This window comes from Aulostomus chinensis, chromosome 9 (genome assembly GCF_037954235.1).
Source record: "Aulostomus chinensis isolate RoL2024-O1b breed Wild chromosome 9, RoL_Achi_v1.0, whole genome shotgun sequence".
Lineage (NCBI taxonomy): Eukaryota > Metazoa > Chordata > Actinopteri > Syngnathiformes > Aulostomidae > Aulostomus > Aulostomus chinensis.
In genome coordinates this window covers 29,088,407-29,105,092 of record NC_141328.1, presented here as the reverse complement: position 1 = coordinate 29,105,092, position 16,686 = coordinate 29,088,407, and the positions used below count along the sequence as shown (strand labels likewise).

At 47.9% G+C, this 16,686-nt stretch overlaps 1 protein-coding gene across 2 annotated transcripts; it reads right to left on the bottom strand.

Annotated features, from left to right (window-relative positions):
- On the bottom strand, positions 1 to 15,507 carry bgnb (biglycan b). 2 transcript variants are annotated; one of them, XM_086214923.1, is made up of 8 exons: positions 15,311 to 15,507; positions 8,642 to 8,903; positions 3,347 to 3,459; positions 2,586 to 2,799; positions 2,388 to 2,498; positions 2,141 to 2,234; positions 1,477 to 1,615; positions 1 to 1,393 (listed from the first exon to the last, which is right to left on the bottom strand). In XM_086214923.1, the coding sequence occupies exons 2-8, from the start codon at positions 8,886 to 8,888 to the stop codon at positions 1,196 to 1,198; spliced, it is 1,116 nt and encodes a 371-aa protein (XP_086071049.1). In that variant the 5' UTR covers positions 8,889 to 8,903; positions 15,311 to 15,507; the 3' UTR covers positions 1 to 1,195. The 2 variants fall into 2 exon arrangements, with proteins under 2 accessions (XP_086071049.1, XP_086071050.1); XM_086214924.1 differs by lacking the exon at positions 15,311 to 15,507 and adding an exon at positions 11,940 to 12,241.
- Between the last annotated feature and the right edge of the window lie 1,179 nt (positions 15,508 to 16,686).

Sequence of the window (16,686 nt, the reverse complement as noted above, 5' to 3'; positions counted from 1 at the left end):
TTTGATATTTCTTCTTTATTTCTCACACGACATCCAACCCAGCAGTATCACTTGTTCTCTGGCTTAATGCAGCAGGATAGAAATGTCTTTATTCACATGCAGCTGTAGCTTGTCAGATTACAGAACAGAGACAGGATAGAAAACTTATGGCTTAAGTAAATCCACATCGGTCTACCAGAGTGAACAGACTAACCCCCCAGTAACCCCCAAGCAGATAAAGCATAACAGAAAAACTGTGCAAAACAATGCATCAACACTACCTTTGTTTGCAGCACAAGATGAACACACTGCCTTCATTGTCTCGAAGCAAAGCGGATGTGTGTGGTTTTTTTTCTCTAACTGGGGCAAACCCCCACTACTTGAGTGTCCCCTCAGGGAAAACTTTTGAAAAGTATCATACAGACAGCATAATATTTAGTGAAGGCACAGAAATGTCTCTTTATACAGGCAGGCTGGTGGTTCGGTCAAACTAATCAGATGTTTAGCAATGATGAGAGGAGGTGTTAAGCGGACCTACCTGTTAAAAGTGTGGCTGAACTGGTGATTTACATGCGCTTGTGTTGTGTAATTGCTTTTGTTGGTGGAAAATAGTCACAATTCTGTGACTGGAAGTTTATTGTTGCTCCGTTAATCACAGCATTGAAGGCTAAATGGCTTCTTACCAGTCACACAGACACAGTGGGGCGCATCGCCCACATCAGCACACACAGAAAGTCACACAGAGCACCTTTGTATAGACATGAACATCTATAATGCCTTGCTTTTCTATTTAAAATGTCAAACAAAATAACTTCAATGACAGTAACTAATATTGTGTTAAAAATTGAATGGAATGCTTCACCAGTTGTCATTTGTCGCTGATTCAGGCTTTGGGGATAACGTTCTTCTCAGACAGTCTTTTCTCCAAATGGCAAAACTTTCAAATGTAAAACCTCGAATTCAAAGATGCAAAAACTCAGATGAGCGCCGTGCTGGCACTCGGCGGCAGGTCTGTGGTTTTCACTTGTATGCCTATTATTTCATCAGTTTCTTTTCCATCAACAATCACTCTCCTAAAATACATTAATAATTATAGAAAATAGTATTCTTCTCAAATATTAACCCTGCTCCCTCCATCACTCCAGTTTGGTCATTATTTAAATTATCTCCTCCATTTCTCCATCACCTTCCCCTCATTCTCAACCCCCCCCCATCTCTACTTCTTGTAGTTGCCAAACTGAATGGCCAGCCGGTCGCTGACGCAGCGGAACGTTGCAGGCTGCACCTCCCAGTAGTTGACGGGGTTGCCGAACAGGCTGATGCCGTTGTAGAACGCTCTCTTCATCCCAAATCCTCGAGGGCAGAAGTCGTTGACACCCACCTGGCTGATGTGGTTGGAGTGGAGGTACACCACCTGGAGGGCAGCAGGAACATTTGAGAGACTTTTAATATTGAAAACTGATCAGGTGCTCACCAGGTCGGTGGTGGCAGGCTCACCTGCAGGTATTTCATGTCTGGGAGGCCTGCGGGAACTTGGGTGAGAAGATTGTTGTCCAGATGCAACTCTCTCAGCCTCGGGACAAATGCCAAACTGCCGTTCTCGATGTTACGGATATGGTTATGGCCGAGACCCAACCTGGAGAACCGGGCACAAGGGAGCTGTGTGAAGGAGACTGCTGTGTGGTACATTTAGCTCAAGTGCTTAACAAGTGCGAGCTGCTGCACGTTGCCTGACAACAATCACTGCAGCCCGGCGTCACTCCTGTGACCGTAAATGATCCGAGACGAGTGCTGAGAGAGGAGGTCGGGGAACCAACAGTCCTGTCGGTGTGTTAGAGTAGCAAAAGCAGAGTGAACGCAATTCAGCAGCTTTGGCTTCAAGCACCTTGTATTCTTTATTCTGGCTCACTGTTGTCAAAATGCCTGCTGTGAAAAAGGTGGAAAGAGCAGGAAAACACATTTTCTCTCTTCATCAGAAGAAGTGGTGACAACACGTAAAAGAATCAATGTTGAAGAAGTGATCCAGCAACTTCTTCAGGGCGTCTGCTCAAATCAGCCCTACAGGGAACTGCTGACCTGGAATATGACATCATAACCCTCACAACTTCAAGCTAATTTCAAGGTAGAGGGGATGCGTGATGATTAGGAACGTGAGCCGTACCTGTACAGGTTTTTGTAGCGGCTTAGGTCCTCCAGTTCTACAGCCTGGATCTGGTTCTGGTCCAGATGGAGCTCGTTGAGACTCTCTGGGAGATCTGAAAGATGCACGCAAAACATGGTCAAACTGTTTGGAGACGGATAGAGACCTTCAGGAAGTGCTGATTCATCAATCAGGGAAACAGAAGCTGAAGCCAGTTGAGAAAACATCATTTCTGTGGAGGAAGCACATGTTTGCAGGTGGTTCTTACCTTTAGGCACCCCTGTCAGCCTGGCCTCTGATATACGCAAATAATTCAGCTTCAGTCCCTTGAAGGCACCAGGCTCAAAACCGCTGTTCTGGATGGGGTTCGCTCCCATCTCTGTAAAACAGACGGGATATTGTGGCATGTCAGAGTACAGTCAGTGCTCGTGCTTCACAGTGGCAAAGACACAAAGGGATGTTGGACCTATGCAGTTCATGTTGACCAGTCCTGAGAAGGCGCCAGCAGGCACCTTCCTGATATGGTTCTCATGGATCCTTATCTCAACTAGAGAGGGAGGCAGGTTTTTGGGGACACTGGTGAGCAGGTTCTTGGAGAAGTAGAGCTTCTGCAAGTGCTTCAGGGGTTTGAACGCGTTGGGGTGAACTCTGGAGATGTGGTTATTCCTCAGAGAAAGGCCCTGAAAAACACAATAACACAATTAACAGTGTGAGAAAGAGAAAAGTCTTGTCTAACCCAGACAAGAAAAAGGCTTGTGTTGGTATTTCTGTCTCTACTGAACCTGCCTGACTGAACTAAAATAGCAACAGCTGGCAGCAGCCAGGAGACTGTCTCTCCACCTGCGCTGGCTGGAGGATGGAGACAGATGTGGGCTGAAGTAAACGGAGCTAAATAGAGATGTTACTATGTCATGTCATGTCTGGAGTTTCCTACTCTGCCAGACTCAAAATTGCTCTTTGTCAGGAGTGAGTAAAGCATTTGTCCTAAGAGAGGCAAGGGTGTAACTACTTGACTACTCCCATTTGGCTTCAGGCTGAAAGTTTTACACAATTAAAGCTCTGAGAGCGCAGGGCGGTGGATGGAAAAAGGAGAGGAAATGAACCTCTGCAACCCGAGGGAAATTTCACACTAGTGAAGCCAATCCAAGCTGAGCTGAGTTGGTTATATCCTCAAAAAGATGCTGAGCTAATGCTGACTTATGAATGCAAGCACACTGTGTATCTTACATATAAGTTAGTGAGGCCTTTGAAGTCGTTCTCTCTAAGCTCGCTGATTAGGTTGTTCTGCAGATCCAGGAACTTGGTGTCCGGAGGAATATTCTTTGGCACCTCGGTCAGACCTGAAGAGAAGACCAATAAAAACACGGAGGGGAGTCACACTCCATTTAACACTTCCGTGGACGACTGTGAATCAACACCCCAAAAAGTGGTTTGTTTTCAGTGAGCAGGCTCTTAGCATATCTTAGCCAGACTTAGACCTTGGAAAATAAATATTCACTGTGTGTGTTTTATAACCGCCATCAAGCCTGAGAATTAAACCAATCACAGTCCCACACAATGTCAAATGAGCACTTTGGAGTTCCTCAGCTATTATTTTAATGAGAGGTGGACATAGACTCAACCATGGAGGTCACACACAGACGTCAAAGCAGCACATTACTGGTTTGTCACAGACACACACACACACGCATACATGCACACACACACAGAAACCCAAATTCCCTCACACCAGATGGGGACACCAGATGTTTTCCGTCTGGTCTCCATTTGACAGAAGTTACAAAAGATATAACTCAAATACCTTCACTGAAATCACACTTCAAATGAAAGGGAGACGGCCACAACCCTGACACACACAAACACAGACACACAAGCTGTGTGGGTTAATGTGCGTGTGGTGACGCCGCCATTCCTCTTGACAACTCAACTTAAGCAACTGTCATAAACACAGAGACTTAGAAATAGCAAATCATCTCTAAACAAAATCAGTTTCTGTGATGGCCGACGTCAACGCATGAAGGCTGAGGACAAAGATCATCGCGGCTCCATTGCATCTCTGAAAAAGTGCCTGTGATTTAGCTGCACCCAGCTCGGAGCGTGTAAACTCAGCTGTGAGGGGTGTCATCAGCAGGTGGCAGTGTAGGCAATCATCAGCGAGGCTGCAACAAACAGAAGAAGAGTTACCTACTGATGGACAGTTGAGACACAAAGACAAAAGGCTGCGTCAAAATTCCACACTTCCGCCCTCCTGAGGAGGCAAAAACACTACGTGAGATGTTGAAGTGCGTCTGAAACATTGGTGTGTACTCAGTAGTACGCGCTATCATACTTATTCTGGAGAAATGTCTTAGTATGGATTGGTGGACACTCGCCAAGCAGAAATTTCCCACAATGCAGTGCAGCAGTGTTTGGTAAGTGATGCACAGGCGACACGCTGATGACGAAGTGATGTTGACTAATATAATAATAATACTGCCATTACTACTACTGCTACTACTACTAATAATAATAACAATACTGCTACTACAAATACTACTACTACTACTGCTACTACTGCTACTGCAGAAAGGTCCAGACACCTCTAAATAGGGGCTCATTCCAGAAGGTAGATTCTGTCAGCTCATGTTTTAAATAAACAAACCCTGAAACTACACAAGTATATTTCAGTGTACTGCAAATGTGTGTACTATAATGTGTAGACACGTCAAATATGCATGACATCACCTGAGGAGGTCTGCTGCCGTCACCAAGCAGATGTGTTCACTGGAGATTCTATAGCTTTAAAATAAACCATCCCTCCATCCATCATCCCTCCCTCCATCCATCATCCCTCCATCCATCTTTCCATCATCCCTCCCTCCATCCATCCATCCCTCCATCCACCATCATCCCTCCATCCATCATCCCTCCCTCCCTCCATCCATCCATCCCTCCATCCACCCATCATCCCTCCATCCATCATCCCTCCATCCATCCATCCATCCATCATCCCTCCCTCCATCCATTCATCATCCCTCCCTCCATCCATCCATCCATCATCCCTCCCTCCATCCATCCATCCATCCCTCCATCCACCCATCATCCCTCCATCTATCCCTCCATCCATCATCCCTCCCTCCATCCATCCCTCCATCATCCCTCCCTCCATCCATCCATCCATCCATCTATCCATCATCCATCCCTCCCTCCATCCATCTTCCCCCTCTCCTCCTGTTGAGGGTGGTGGGGGTGGAGCCTATCCCAGCAGCCTTCCCCCTGGACAGGTCACCAGTCCATGGCAGGGCCAACACATAGAGACAGACAACCATTGGCTCTCCCAGCCACGCCTACGGTCAATTTAGAGTCTGGATTAACCTGGTCCCTCTTGATGTCTTTGGACTGTGGAGGAAGCTGGAGTACCAGAGAGAACCCAGCAGGAACAGGGAGAACATGGAGACTCACCCAGAAAGACCCCGTGCTGCAGCCGGGGCTCCACCCACAACCTTCTTGCTGGGGGCCACAGTGAGGACCACTGCTCCACCGGGCCGGCCAAAATAAACCATTCAATTATTCTATTTTATGTGCAACTCATGAGCCTTCTTCACATTGTGTGATTTTATTCTCGTATATTGAATACAACTTGGTGAATGATGTTCCCCGAGGATGTAGAATGATGTCAGAACAGCTACGCTTGCCTTGTCCTCTCAGCAGAGGAGGATCTGCCGACGGAGTTCCTGTCCGAGTTCAGGGAAACAACAGTGCAGGTGAAGTGACGTTTTTGTTCAACCTGGTACACAGAGAGGGGGCAGAGCGCTGCTGCTGCTGCTGCTGCTGCTGCTGCTGCTGCTGCTGCTGCTGCTGCTGGTGATTGGAGTGGTCACCATGGTAACAACTCAGCAGCAGGAAGCAGGAAGTGCCGTGTGCAGTCCGAGTAGTTCGTCCGAACTGATGCATGATGTTGAGATTTACTCAAAATTGTGCCCAACTTAAGTCGAGTCCTTGAGTGTCGTGCCAAGTATGGCATTTCGGACGCACCGAAAGTTTGGGAATATCTGGCAGCCAGCAGCCAAATCCTTTGATAAGTCACATGACCTAAAGATTTGCAAGCTTTGACTTTATTCAGTTAAGAGTTCCATCTCTCATTTTGCTCATTTACTTCAAGTGAATGTGGAAAATTGTTGGAGAAATTCACAGAATTGATTAAAAAAAAGACTTTGCCGCTTCCATCAACCTTCCCCTGTGCGATACTTGACAGTGTGTGTCTGCATTGTTGGACAAATGACTCAGCGCACACAAACAGAGCAACCAGTGATGACTACAGTGGCGGTTTGGGTTGGAGGACTTGTCGGCTCGCCGCCATCATTAACCACATCACACAGACAAGAGGACAAGTGTGATAGATGTGGTCAGTGGTGCAGACAACCCGCAGTAAGCCAATCCCTCAAACCTCATCTGCACCACCACCATGATGCAACCAGTTGAACTGGGCAGTGAGTGCCAGCTGTCCCACTGGGATCCAGTCTGCCACCACCCACATCTGACCCAGAGCTGTCCAGTGAGAGTTAAGTTTAGATATGGCTTTGGCTGTACTGGGCCCCACCCTCCATGTCACCACACAAGATCAAACCCCGCAGCCCCATCTGACATTGGGTTCAAATCATGCTGAGAAATCTGGCGCAGTGGAAAAAGCAGGTTTGGGACTTTATGAAGGAGCTTTTTCATGATAACTGATGAGTGATGTGAGGCTCTGAGGGCAGAGGGTGTTGTTACGATGCCATGTGAAGCCCTTTGAGACAAACTGGTGGGGAAAACGGGCTACAAAGAAAACTGCCTTGCCTTGATCAGGGAAAGTGTCATAGAGGTGAACCACGCCGCCTTTAAATGACTTTCCTCAGTTTCAGTTTCAGCTGCTGTGACTCCACTGATGGATTCACACAGTATGAAGACCTTACCAGGTCGGCCAACACCTGAGCAGAGACTCCTGCCAAGAGTCGAACTAACAGACATTCTGAACGGACGCCACCGACGCTCAGAGCCTCAACCCGCAGCACGTCACCCACATCTGCCACAAATCTCAGAGCTTTAACCACAACCTGACAAAACTGGCACCCTCTTCACCCCCAGCGCCCCTCCACACAAAATGCTCCACATCATGCTGGGATGCACATCGAGAGGAGACAGACGCCACCGCCAAAATACATCTGTTCTAAATAAGCACTTGACATCTCACAAATTATACGCTTCCACATTTACCCTCTGCAGAAACCCCAGGGACAGTAAATATATAGCGTTTGTAAAATGATGATTCAACAAAACCATTACGTCTAAACACAGAGGGCTTATTGGAGTTTTCGCCTGCAAAACGTGAGGAATCTTTAGGCACCTAAACACATCTGAGACCGCTGTCTTTAGTTCCATGAGAAAACACGGGGGGGGGGGGGGCAACCACTTCAATAACCGCGGTCCAGAAGTTGTATGAAACATCCTAGAAGAAAGTTGTGTTTGTTTTAAGTAGTTAGTTTTTTAGTTTTTGTTTTAAAGTGACACATCAACGAAAAATGTTGCCCCATGAATGAAAGACTCGTCATGCACTTGTGACGGAAGTCAATGGAGGCCGAGGATTAACGACAGGAAAATTATACGAAACCTCCATTTGCAAACTCTCAAGTGTGTCGTCAGGTATGAAACATCTTCGCGATCATGCTAACAACTCGCATGCTAACCAACTAGCTAAGACGGTTGCAGTTCCACACCCACATGACCACATGACTGTGCGTCATCATGTGACTGTGTGCGATCACCTGACCTTGTTGGAACTTCCATCACACACTGAGTTGAAACCCCGCCTCCCAGGTCTTTTGTTGGCCAGAACTCCATCGATTCATCGGCAGGAGGCGGGGTTTCGACTCAGTCGTTAATGTGCTCTTAATTCTAGATTCACACAGAAATCACGCAAAGGGAAAGACATCTCTATGGATTCTGATCATCTAAGCGTTAATAACCGGTAAATAAATGATCATTTTTGGATGAGGTATCACTTTAACCAATTATTATTTTTCCATACATTTTATAATTCTCGCATCTCTGTTCTCATAATTAATCATTAAATTGTCCCCTGTCGTGCCTCCCTTTATTCTTCCCTCTGATCCTGTTCACTTCCCAAAAACATCTCCTCCTCCTCCTCTTTCAGCCTTTTGATCTTCCATCTCTCTCACCTTCTCACTCTCCATCTTTACCTGGACTCCTTTTTTCTCTCCCTTTCTTTTACCGCTCCAGATTTTCTGCTCAGTCCTCACACATCAGTCCAAACACACAAAAATCTGGAACACGGAATCCCTCAAAGAGATGCCTTCCCTTGTCAAAACACACGGGCATAATCCCGCGGTGCAGATTCCTCTCTGAGATAATTCAACAAAGAGGCGTTTCGTTCTCTGGAGCTATAAAAGTCATGCAAGACTCAGATTAGGTGACTCAGCCATGTTTCACTCATTTAACCCTCCTGACTCTCCCACAGCATCCCAGACGTCCCACACTCATACTGACCAAGGTCAGAGCACTGGACAACCCGCAGTCGACAGTGGCAGCCGAAGGGGCACATGGGCATGTCGGGCGGGACCCCTCCGTCGGCCGAGCCTTCTGCTTCATCCATCATCATCGACATCATCCCGCCGCTATCCATACTGTCCATGGCAAAATCCCAGAAGCCTTTCTGCTCGAAGGGCAGGGCGGAGGAGGTGGAGAGCAGCCGGGCCACGCATAGCAACAGCAGGAGGGAACAGTGTGGCAGCATCTTTGAATAACACACCTGTGAAGAAAAACATAAACAGTAACAATAACAGTAGAAGGAATTCCAGTTAAGAAGATATTTTTAAAAAATACAGACCTGTGATAAAACCCTAAATCACCATTGGTTACGTTGGGTTGGAAAAGCTGAGGTGTACGAGAGAGCAGAGCCGAGATTTCTCCCAAGATAAGATCAAACAGAAATCTGCCGACTTGACGTCGAAATGTAAAATGACAAAATGAGCAACTGTCAGTGCCACAGCAACGCTTGGTTCCCAACCAGCCAAGCAGGCAATTGCCCTGAGGCCCCGGAGACCCAGGGGACCCGGAGAACCAGGGGCCCCGGAGACCCAGGCGACCCGGAGAACCAGGGGCCCCAGATCCACCATTTATCAGTAGATTATTCTTCGTCTGATTACTGTTAGATTCAGAGAAGAGTTTTCGGCTGCATTACAAGGACATCAAACTTTATTACAAATTCCTGTGTTTCCATTTCATGCAGAACTCTGGGCCTGCTGGCTGGGACATCCTTTAATTTTTTCTGATGGAAGTTAACGGCTCCTCATCGCTTCGGCCTGGCAGACGCCCTCCACTCAGTGGCCCTTAGTTGTGTGAGTGAGGTTGACTGTATGCAAATATTGGTGCTGCCACCTGTAGTCGGCTATGTGCACTGCACCGAACAGGAACATGGGTGACAGAGACGGTGAGACCCCCCGACCAGGGCCGAGCATGTTAGGCTACAGGTTAAGCTGTTGTAAAGTCAGCAAGAGATCATTTTGAATGATGAACAAATTTTGGAATATTATGATACGGTCTGCTCATCCTAAACTATAAAGCCCTACTGTTTGTACCACACCATGAGGCACACCAGGAGCTGCCTCATTCCCCCAGGAACACTTGCCAGGAATCGACTCTGGGAATGAAAGCCACTTCACCACAAAATGTCACCGTCTGCTTCCTGCAGAAGAAACCCAGGAGAGCGAGTCTCCTCTCAGCGGCCAGTCAGACAGTCGGAGCACATCACCTCAGCCATGGAAAACCTTAATCCTGCACCCAAGCAAACAAAGCTACCATTCATTTAAGAGCAAGTGCATCCGTGCTGGAGTGTGTGTTTGCATCTCATTAAACACACACTCCATGATGTCATCGCCATGCACATACACGCTGCTAATTGAGGCCACCAGGCATGAGTGTTTGTTTGCACCTCACTAACACTATCTTAGAGCCACCTCGCTTTCTTAAGCTAAAATCTGACTCCTGCAAAATCGAATATGACCAAGTGCTCTCCAACTGTGACCTTTGACCCCAGGCTAATCCTATGAAGTGAAGCCCCCGTCGTACCCCGGATCCTAGGGTTACTTAAAACCCCGTCAGCTTTGGCCCTTGTCACGTTGATTCCTTTTCTGATCCACAGCTCCATAATCCTACTTGTTGGGACCAATGGTTCGCCTGCGAATGGACTTTCAGGATAAGTTAAGTATGTTGTCACAACATGATCATGAGAGTACGATGAAGAAAAGAAAGGGAGTAAAGGCGGAAAGCATGTAATAAAGGAGACAGAGAGAGAGAGAGAGCAATGTAAGGAAAAGATTCACACCATTTCATGTCTTAAAGAGAAATGAGACGGATTTGGTGACATCTGGTGATCAAGTTGCAGACTGCAAGCCCTCCGCTCAGCGGCTGAAGGCGGCTGCTGCCTCCAAATCTGCTCTGTGGTTTAACTGATAAACTGAGGTTCTGCTCCAGCGACCGTGTCATGATGACGACGATGCGGCGCAAAACACACTTTGTCTGGTCTGTCTGCGAAATAATTAAAATTCAAAACAACAAAAAAGCTTTTAAACACTTGGATTGACTACAGTGAGTTTGAATTGTACTTAACAACAACAACAACAACAACAATAATAATAATAATAAAATAAGAAATAAAAGTAGGACACTTTAATTGTTATATTTCTCAGTTTACTGGTTGTTTGGAGCTTCCTCTGCGCCTGCTGGCCGCCGGCTTCAGCGATCAGCTGATCGATCCCTTGTGTCAAGAATGAGGCAGTGGAGTTGCTACACAAATGTGTTCAACAATAAACGAAGCAAATTTTTTTTTAAAAAAAGAACGTAAAACCACAGCGAGAAATGGAGCAGAACCCTCTTGAAGGAGCGAGGGAGCGTTTTAAATAGGCCACAAAAATAGTTTGAGGAGAGAAATTTAAAAAATGAACAGCAAACACAAAAGTGCAGGTTTGTGCTTTCTAAATGCCACACGGCGCGGCTGCGTGGAGGCCACACGCTCCTCATGTACATATAAAGGGCCCATTCCAAGCAAGCGACAACACAACAGTTCTCCAAGAAAACATTTTCATGAAAGTCGTTCTGCTGAAAGCTCCAACGAGATCTTACACACTGTCCCTTTAAAAAGAGAACATTGTGTTCTGGTTCTTACAGCACTTCCCTCGGAACTGGAAGTGTGTCCTGACATTTAACACACATACGTACGCGACGTATTTTAGTGGCGTAATTGTTGCTCACAAGACTTTGAATGGCGTGAAAGGGAAACCTCAAATAAAAGTTTGGGCTTTTTCATGTTTAGAACATCGTTTCCGTTTCTCGGTCGGTCAAAAAGTACAGTTTTTGGACTGTTAAGTAGTGACTTGACAAAACACAGAACAAAGAATCTCTTCTCAGGAAAGTACTTGTATCAAAATGTGTGGGTGCAGACATAAAGAACATTTACAGTATTTAGATTTTGGGCCGTTAAAAGCTGCCTGTGCTTGATGAGGACCAGCATGAAGAAACGGCCCTGCAGTCTGTTCCCTGCAACGAAAATAGCTGCCAAATTATACCATTTTGTAGAAAAGAAAAAACACCCGCGGCCTTGGCTTGGTCAGAAGAATGCAGCCAAGGGGACACAGTTAGGGCACATATAGCATCGCACAGTGACACGAAACACACACGCAAACACACACAAAAGAACTGGAACACACGACGCCACCGAACTTATTTATACACCTACAAATTCTGTAGCTTGTACCACGAAACATTATGGGAGGTATCGTACACATACTGTGAATCTAAAAGGGTGACAAGCGGGAGGCAGTTTCTCGGTGGTCAAACCGAAGACTCGTGTGGAGGTGGATGGAGCTTCACGGCCGCAGTGACGGAAGAAGAGCGTCTCTTCATCCAGGAATGATGTGGAGCTGTAAACACGACGTCCCAAGATCTCACAGCCTGTCTGGCTGTGAGTGTGTGTGTGAGTGTGAGTGTGAGTGTGTGTGTGTGTGAGTGAAGCCCTCTACACCCCCCCACTGTCAAACATCCGGTCTGAGACAAAAACAAACCAACGGCTTCAGTCTTAATTGGTTTGCCTCGGCTGTTCTCCCACCAGAGGCCAGAGTGTTTTAAAGGATGGATGGGCGGCTTTTCCTGTTTTCTCCAAGAGTCCTGGGGGGCGGGGGGGCGGTGGTGGTTAGTTAGATATGTGTCAAGAAGAATGTGGGAGACAACGTGGTTGAAGATGTGGAGAGGTGTCTTCACCACATCACACACACAACATGGCAGCACCAAATTAGTATCTCAGCCACAATTGATGGCCACCACAGTGAGGTGGACAGCCGCGTACACACGTTGGTTTGGGGCGGAGCCTCAGTGTGCTAATTAAGGAAAGTCTTAATCTTCATTTTAAAACCAGTCATAACACCTTGGGGGTCTAAGCTGCTGTCGCATGTGTGGCGGGACCCAACAACCTGATCTCCATGATGAGGACTCGTCTAAACACGCTAGACCACCGTTTATCAGACGAAACTTCTGCAGGCTTCGCCGCCGAATCGAGCGCAACCAAAAACTACACGCCTTCTAGTCCAAAGACTAAGACTGAAATTAAAACAAAATCTACCGCTGGCGGGAAACAGAGGTTAATTTTCAGGGAGAGAAAGAGGCTGTTACAGTCTTCTTCAGACTTGTTGTCGACTAAAGCTGGACTAACTCGGACGTGTGAGCCTGGACCAAGACCTGCAGCCTGAATCAGCACCAGCTCCAGTCTCACAGCTCAGTCGTTAGTGGAAGGGACTGAATTCCTGACACCAGCTTCCAGACTTCTGAACGCCCTGTTCAGAACAGCTGGGCAGTCAAAACAGCACATGATTGTCTTTTCGTTTTTTACAAGATCCTCAACAATGCTGGCGTCCCGTTTTAGCGCCATCATAAACCCCGGGACGGAGGCCACTGCTCCGCCTCTGCGAGACTAAGAGTCGACGGAACAGGTGGAAATTCCCATCTGTGCCGAGGGTGTGGCAAACAGGTAAAACAACTCCCACATGGAAATCTGAATTCCAGTGGTGAACTTTTGGACCTGAGATGAAACAACTGAACCGGCCGAGGAGACGCGAGACGGACGCATGGATTGATTGGCGGATAATAAAGCACCATCTTGTCAACAAACCATCCTGCCAGCGTGTTGCCTGTTTCAGTTTCCCACTCGCTCATCTGAGATCAGCTTCACATTTCCTGTATGGGCGATCCATCAAGTGGCGAGGACGTGTCAGACCCGCCATCCGCCGCAGTCACACTGGTGGATCGCCGCTGCTGCAGGACAGCTGTTACTCGTCTTAGCTTAACATTTATTTAATCATGTGCTCCCTGTGTTAGCAAGGGCAATCACCTCCACCCCCCCCCCCCCACACACACACACACACACATATTTCCTTTTGACTGCAGCTCATTTTCTCGCCTTGTGCGTTGGCTTTTGTGAGCTGGCTGTGCAGTTAAGGTGGAGCACTGAGCTCACCAGAAGCGCCAGCTGGCACCAGAGCGCCGGTGTATTGGCAGCTGCCACGTCAACGCTTGGTGCCAGTTAACATGAGATGGAGGCTCCCAGTGATCCCAGTGCTGACTGAGCAGGCAGAAACCAGTCTGCTGGCTCGGTGCTGTGCTGCAGAGGAGAGATGTAGGTTTGGCTCGGGTTGCTAAATGGGACTTTCTTTGTGTTTCTTCCCTCAATCCATGTTATTCTGGATGGAGTTCAAGTTCCAAAATGTCCCAAAACAAAAACCAACACAAAAGTAAAACTCACACAAGCATCTGCGTTTTGGACTTCACGCAACAACACGCACACGCGTGATGTAAACCATCTCTGTCTTAGCATCTAGAATCTGCCTGAATGATCTGTGAGGTTTTTGGTTGTTTTTCTTCGTGACCTGATGGAACAATGACGCCCTCCACATGTGTGAGCGCGTTCAGTCAAATGGGCCAGCACACACAACCAGAACCCAGATTCTGCCTCATGCCGGCTGTGCGAGGCGGGTCCAGTGGAAGCGCTGGGGTGGAGTTAACTGCCCCAGCGGCTGTAATTTTCTTACTGCTATCACTAAAAAAAGGAACTATTTGGCAGCTTCCCTGTGGCCGCCGGGCTTGGATGTGGTGGCAGACAGAGGCCTCACTGGAGCAGAGCAGCAGAGAAGGAGGCCAATCAGTGGAGAGCAGGGGGCGGCTGACCTGTGGACCTGCAGGGTGGGCAGATGAGCCCGCTGTTCCAGGGGTGGTGCCAGCTCTGATGGAGACAGACTGAACACAGCCTCTGCTTTTTCAAACATGTCCAGCTTAAAGCCAAAAACATGGCAAAGAGAGATTTTCCAGAGCACAAATTCAACTGAAACTTGAGTTTAAAAGTGTGGCAGTGGAGGGGAAACCGGCGCTGAACTCATCAGCGTCTCTGATGCTGGGACGGCAGGTGGACGGAGAGACGGCAGGCTCAGTCAGGTGACTCGCTGAGACACACTGGCGCTCACAGGTGGACCTGACGTCACCGGCACCTGACAGAATGAGGCCATGAAGGAAAGGCTTCTTCCTGAGGAGTCTGTTGGCCTCGAGTCGCCTGACACAGTAAAGCGGGTCGGAGGGGAGACCGGCACGAGCCCGCCTCACCTGAAAGGCGCGTTTCTGATGGGAGAGCAGGTTTACGTCATCGGAGGGAACGGACGGCTGGTTGCGCCATCTAGCGGAAACCCGCATATACACCTGAGCGTCGGTTGCGCCGCGCACCGAGAGGTGAGAGATGGACGAGCGCCAACGTGAAAGCGGTGCACGCACGCGCACTGCACACGCAGGCTGTGGTCCAGGTGCACATTTGATCGAACAGGTCGAGTCAAAGCAGGATAGACATTTTTCACGAGGGAAGGAAAAATTCATGAAACATTTATAAATTCAGCAAAAAAAAAATCAACTGCGTGCGGTAAAAGTTTGTCACCATGAACCCGCGACCGAGAGCGAAGCGTCACAAGCAGGCGTGAAGCAGATGCGCAGCCGCAAGTGCAGGGCAGGGAAAACTTCACCATTCAAACTTTTCAAGAAAAGACAAAGAAGTTGAAAGAACGGAAAGTTGGTCTCCACGTCCTCGCCTGCTGCTGCCTCTCCGCTCCTCACAGAATAACATCTTCTTACCTTCTGGGCAGAAAAATTAATTCCAAATTCCAAAAAGGGGCTGAGGGCGTCCGTCGCCTCTGTGGTCGGATTATCCGCGATGTGCTCTTAATTGCTCCGAGAACGGCGTCACATTGAGGGGTTTGTTCTCTGACGTCCAGCCGCAGCTCCTCCACCTCTGTGCGCCACTGGAAGCGTGTCAGGGCACCGCGAGCGCTGCGAGCCCATAAAGTTAACAAGCCTGCCTCCTTTCTCCCCTTTTGGGATGGAGGGAGGGGGAGGGGGAGAGGGAGAGGCCTGGGTACAGTACCTCTGTGCTATTAGGTTCATGCTCCAGTTCTGCAAAAATATCATAGAATACTGAGATTCCAAGAATACTTGTACAAGGGCCGGACCAACTAACAAGTAGAGCCTGGAATAAACTGCAGTAACTCGGCCCAACATTCATCAGCACCACTGACACAAAGTCCAACCACTGAATATCCTGATGCAGGAGCAGAACCTCCAGGGCCCAGGGACTGATGGGAGCTCCTGTTTTTACTGTAAACACAAAAAATATTTTCCCACGTTTTCCTGCAGAGGACAAAGGAGGCCCAGCAGCGCTCTGCTCTACCTGGCCTCTGATGAGCCGGAGGTCTGGAGGCGTGCAGGAGTTCCTGGAGACAATTTGGATGAAAAGACCTGTCACACACGCAAACCAAACTCGGGCATTGTCTGAAACATGGCGGACAGACGGCCCTCGGCGGCGGGGAGACTCAGAGAGCCTTCACAAACGTCTTAGCCCGGCGTAGTTGTTTCTGTGTTTTCTGCTTGTAATAAGTTCAATAACCTGACAATGACTTTTTTAAATGAAATTGTTTTCTGAAAGAAGCGTCGGGTTTCATGGAGGTGATGGGTGTGAGGGCGTGATGGTGCGATGCTGAGGAGAAACATGAGAAAACGCCGTGGCAGCGCTTTGGTTCTGTCTCTCTGTGGTTCAGGCTGATGCTGTTTGACTGTAAAGAAACAAAAGAAGAAGTTTCATCCTGCTGCCGGCGTTTTGCAGGATAAACTTTCTTATTATTCTTCATACGTTTGACTTTAGGCCTTATAAAGACTTTGTTTTATGCTTGCTGAGTCACTTTTTAAATGAACTAACAATTAGCAGTGGTACTCTGATTAGTAGCTTCATCAAAATCATGGAGAAATGTATTTCTAGGACTGTGATTATGATACATATGAATTTTGTTTTGGCAGCATCGAGTGTTCCTGCTCGCTGGCTCTCTGACTTCCTCTGCATTTTGCCAGCGAGGCAATGACTTTGGCGAGCTGCAGCATCTGGGAGCTTTTCCCACCTCCAGCGCAAGTCGGCCACACAAACATTTGCAGTTGAACGCACAGAATCCATGAGCTCTGTC

What these genes read in the sequence shown, in the direction of transcription:
- bgnb (XM_086214923.1), bottom strand. Translation starts at nt 8,888, where the DNA reads ATGCTGCCACACTGTTCCCTCCTGCTGTTGCTATGCGTGGCCCGGCTG. An exon ending in GGTCAACATGAACTGCATAG is followed by an intron (nt 2,499 to 2,585) that starts GTCCAACATCCC and finishes TCTGTTTTACAG; the next exon opens with AGATGGGAGCGAACCCCATC. An exon ending in CAGACATGAAATACCTGCAG is followed by an intron (nt 1,394 to 1,476) that starts GTGAGCCTGCCA and finishes GCTGCCCTCCAG; the next exon opens with GTGGTGTACCTCCACTCCAA.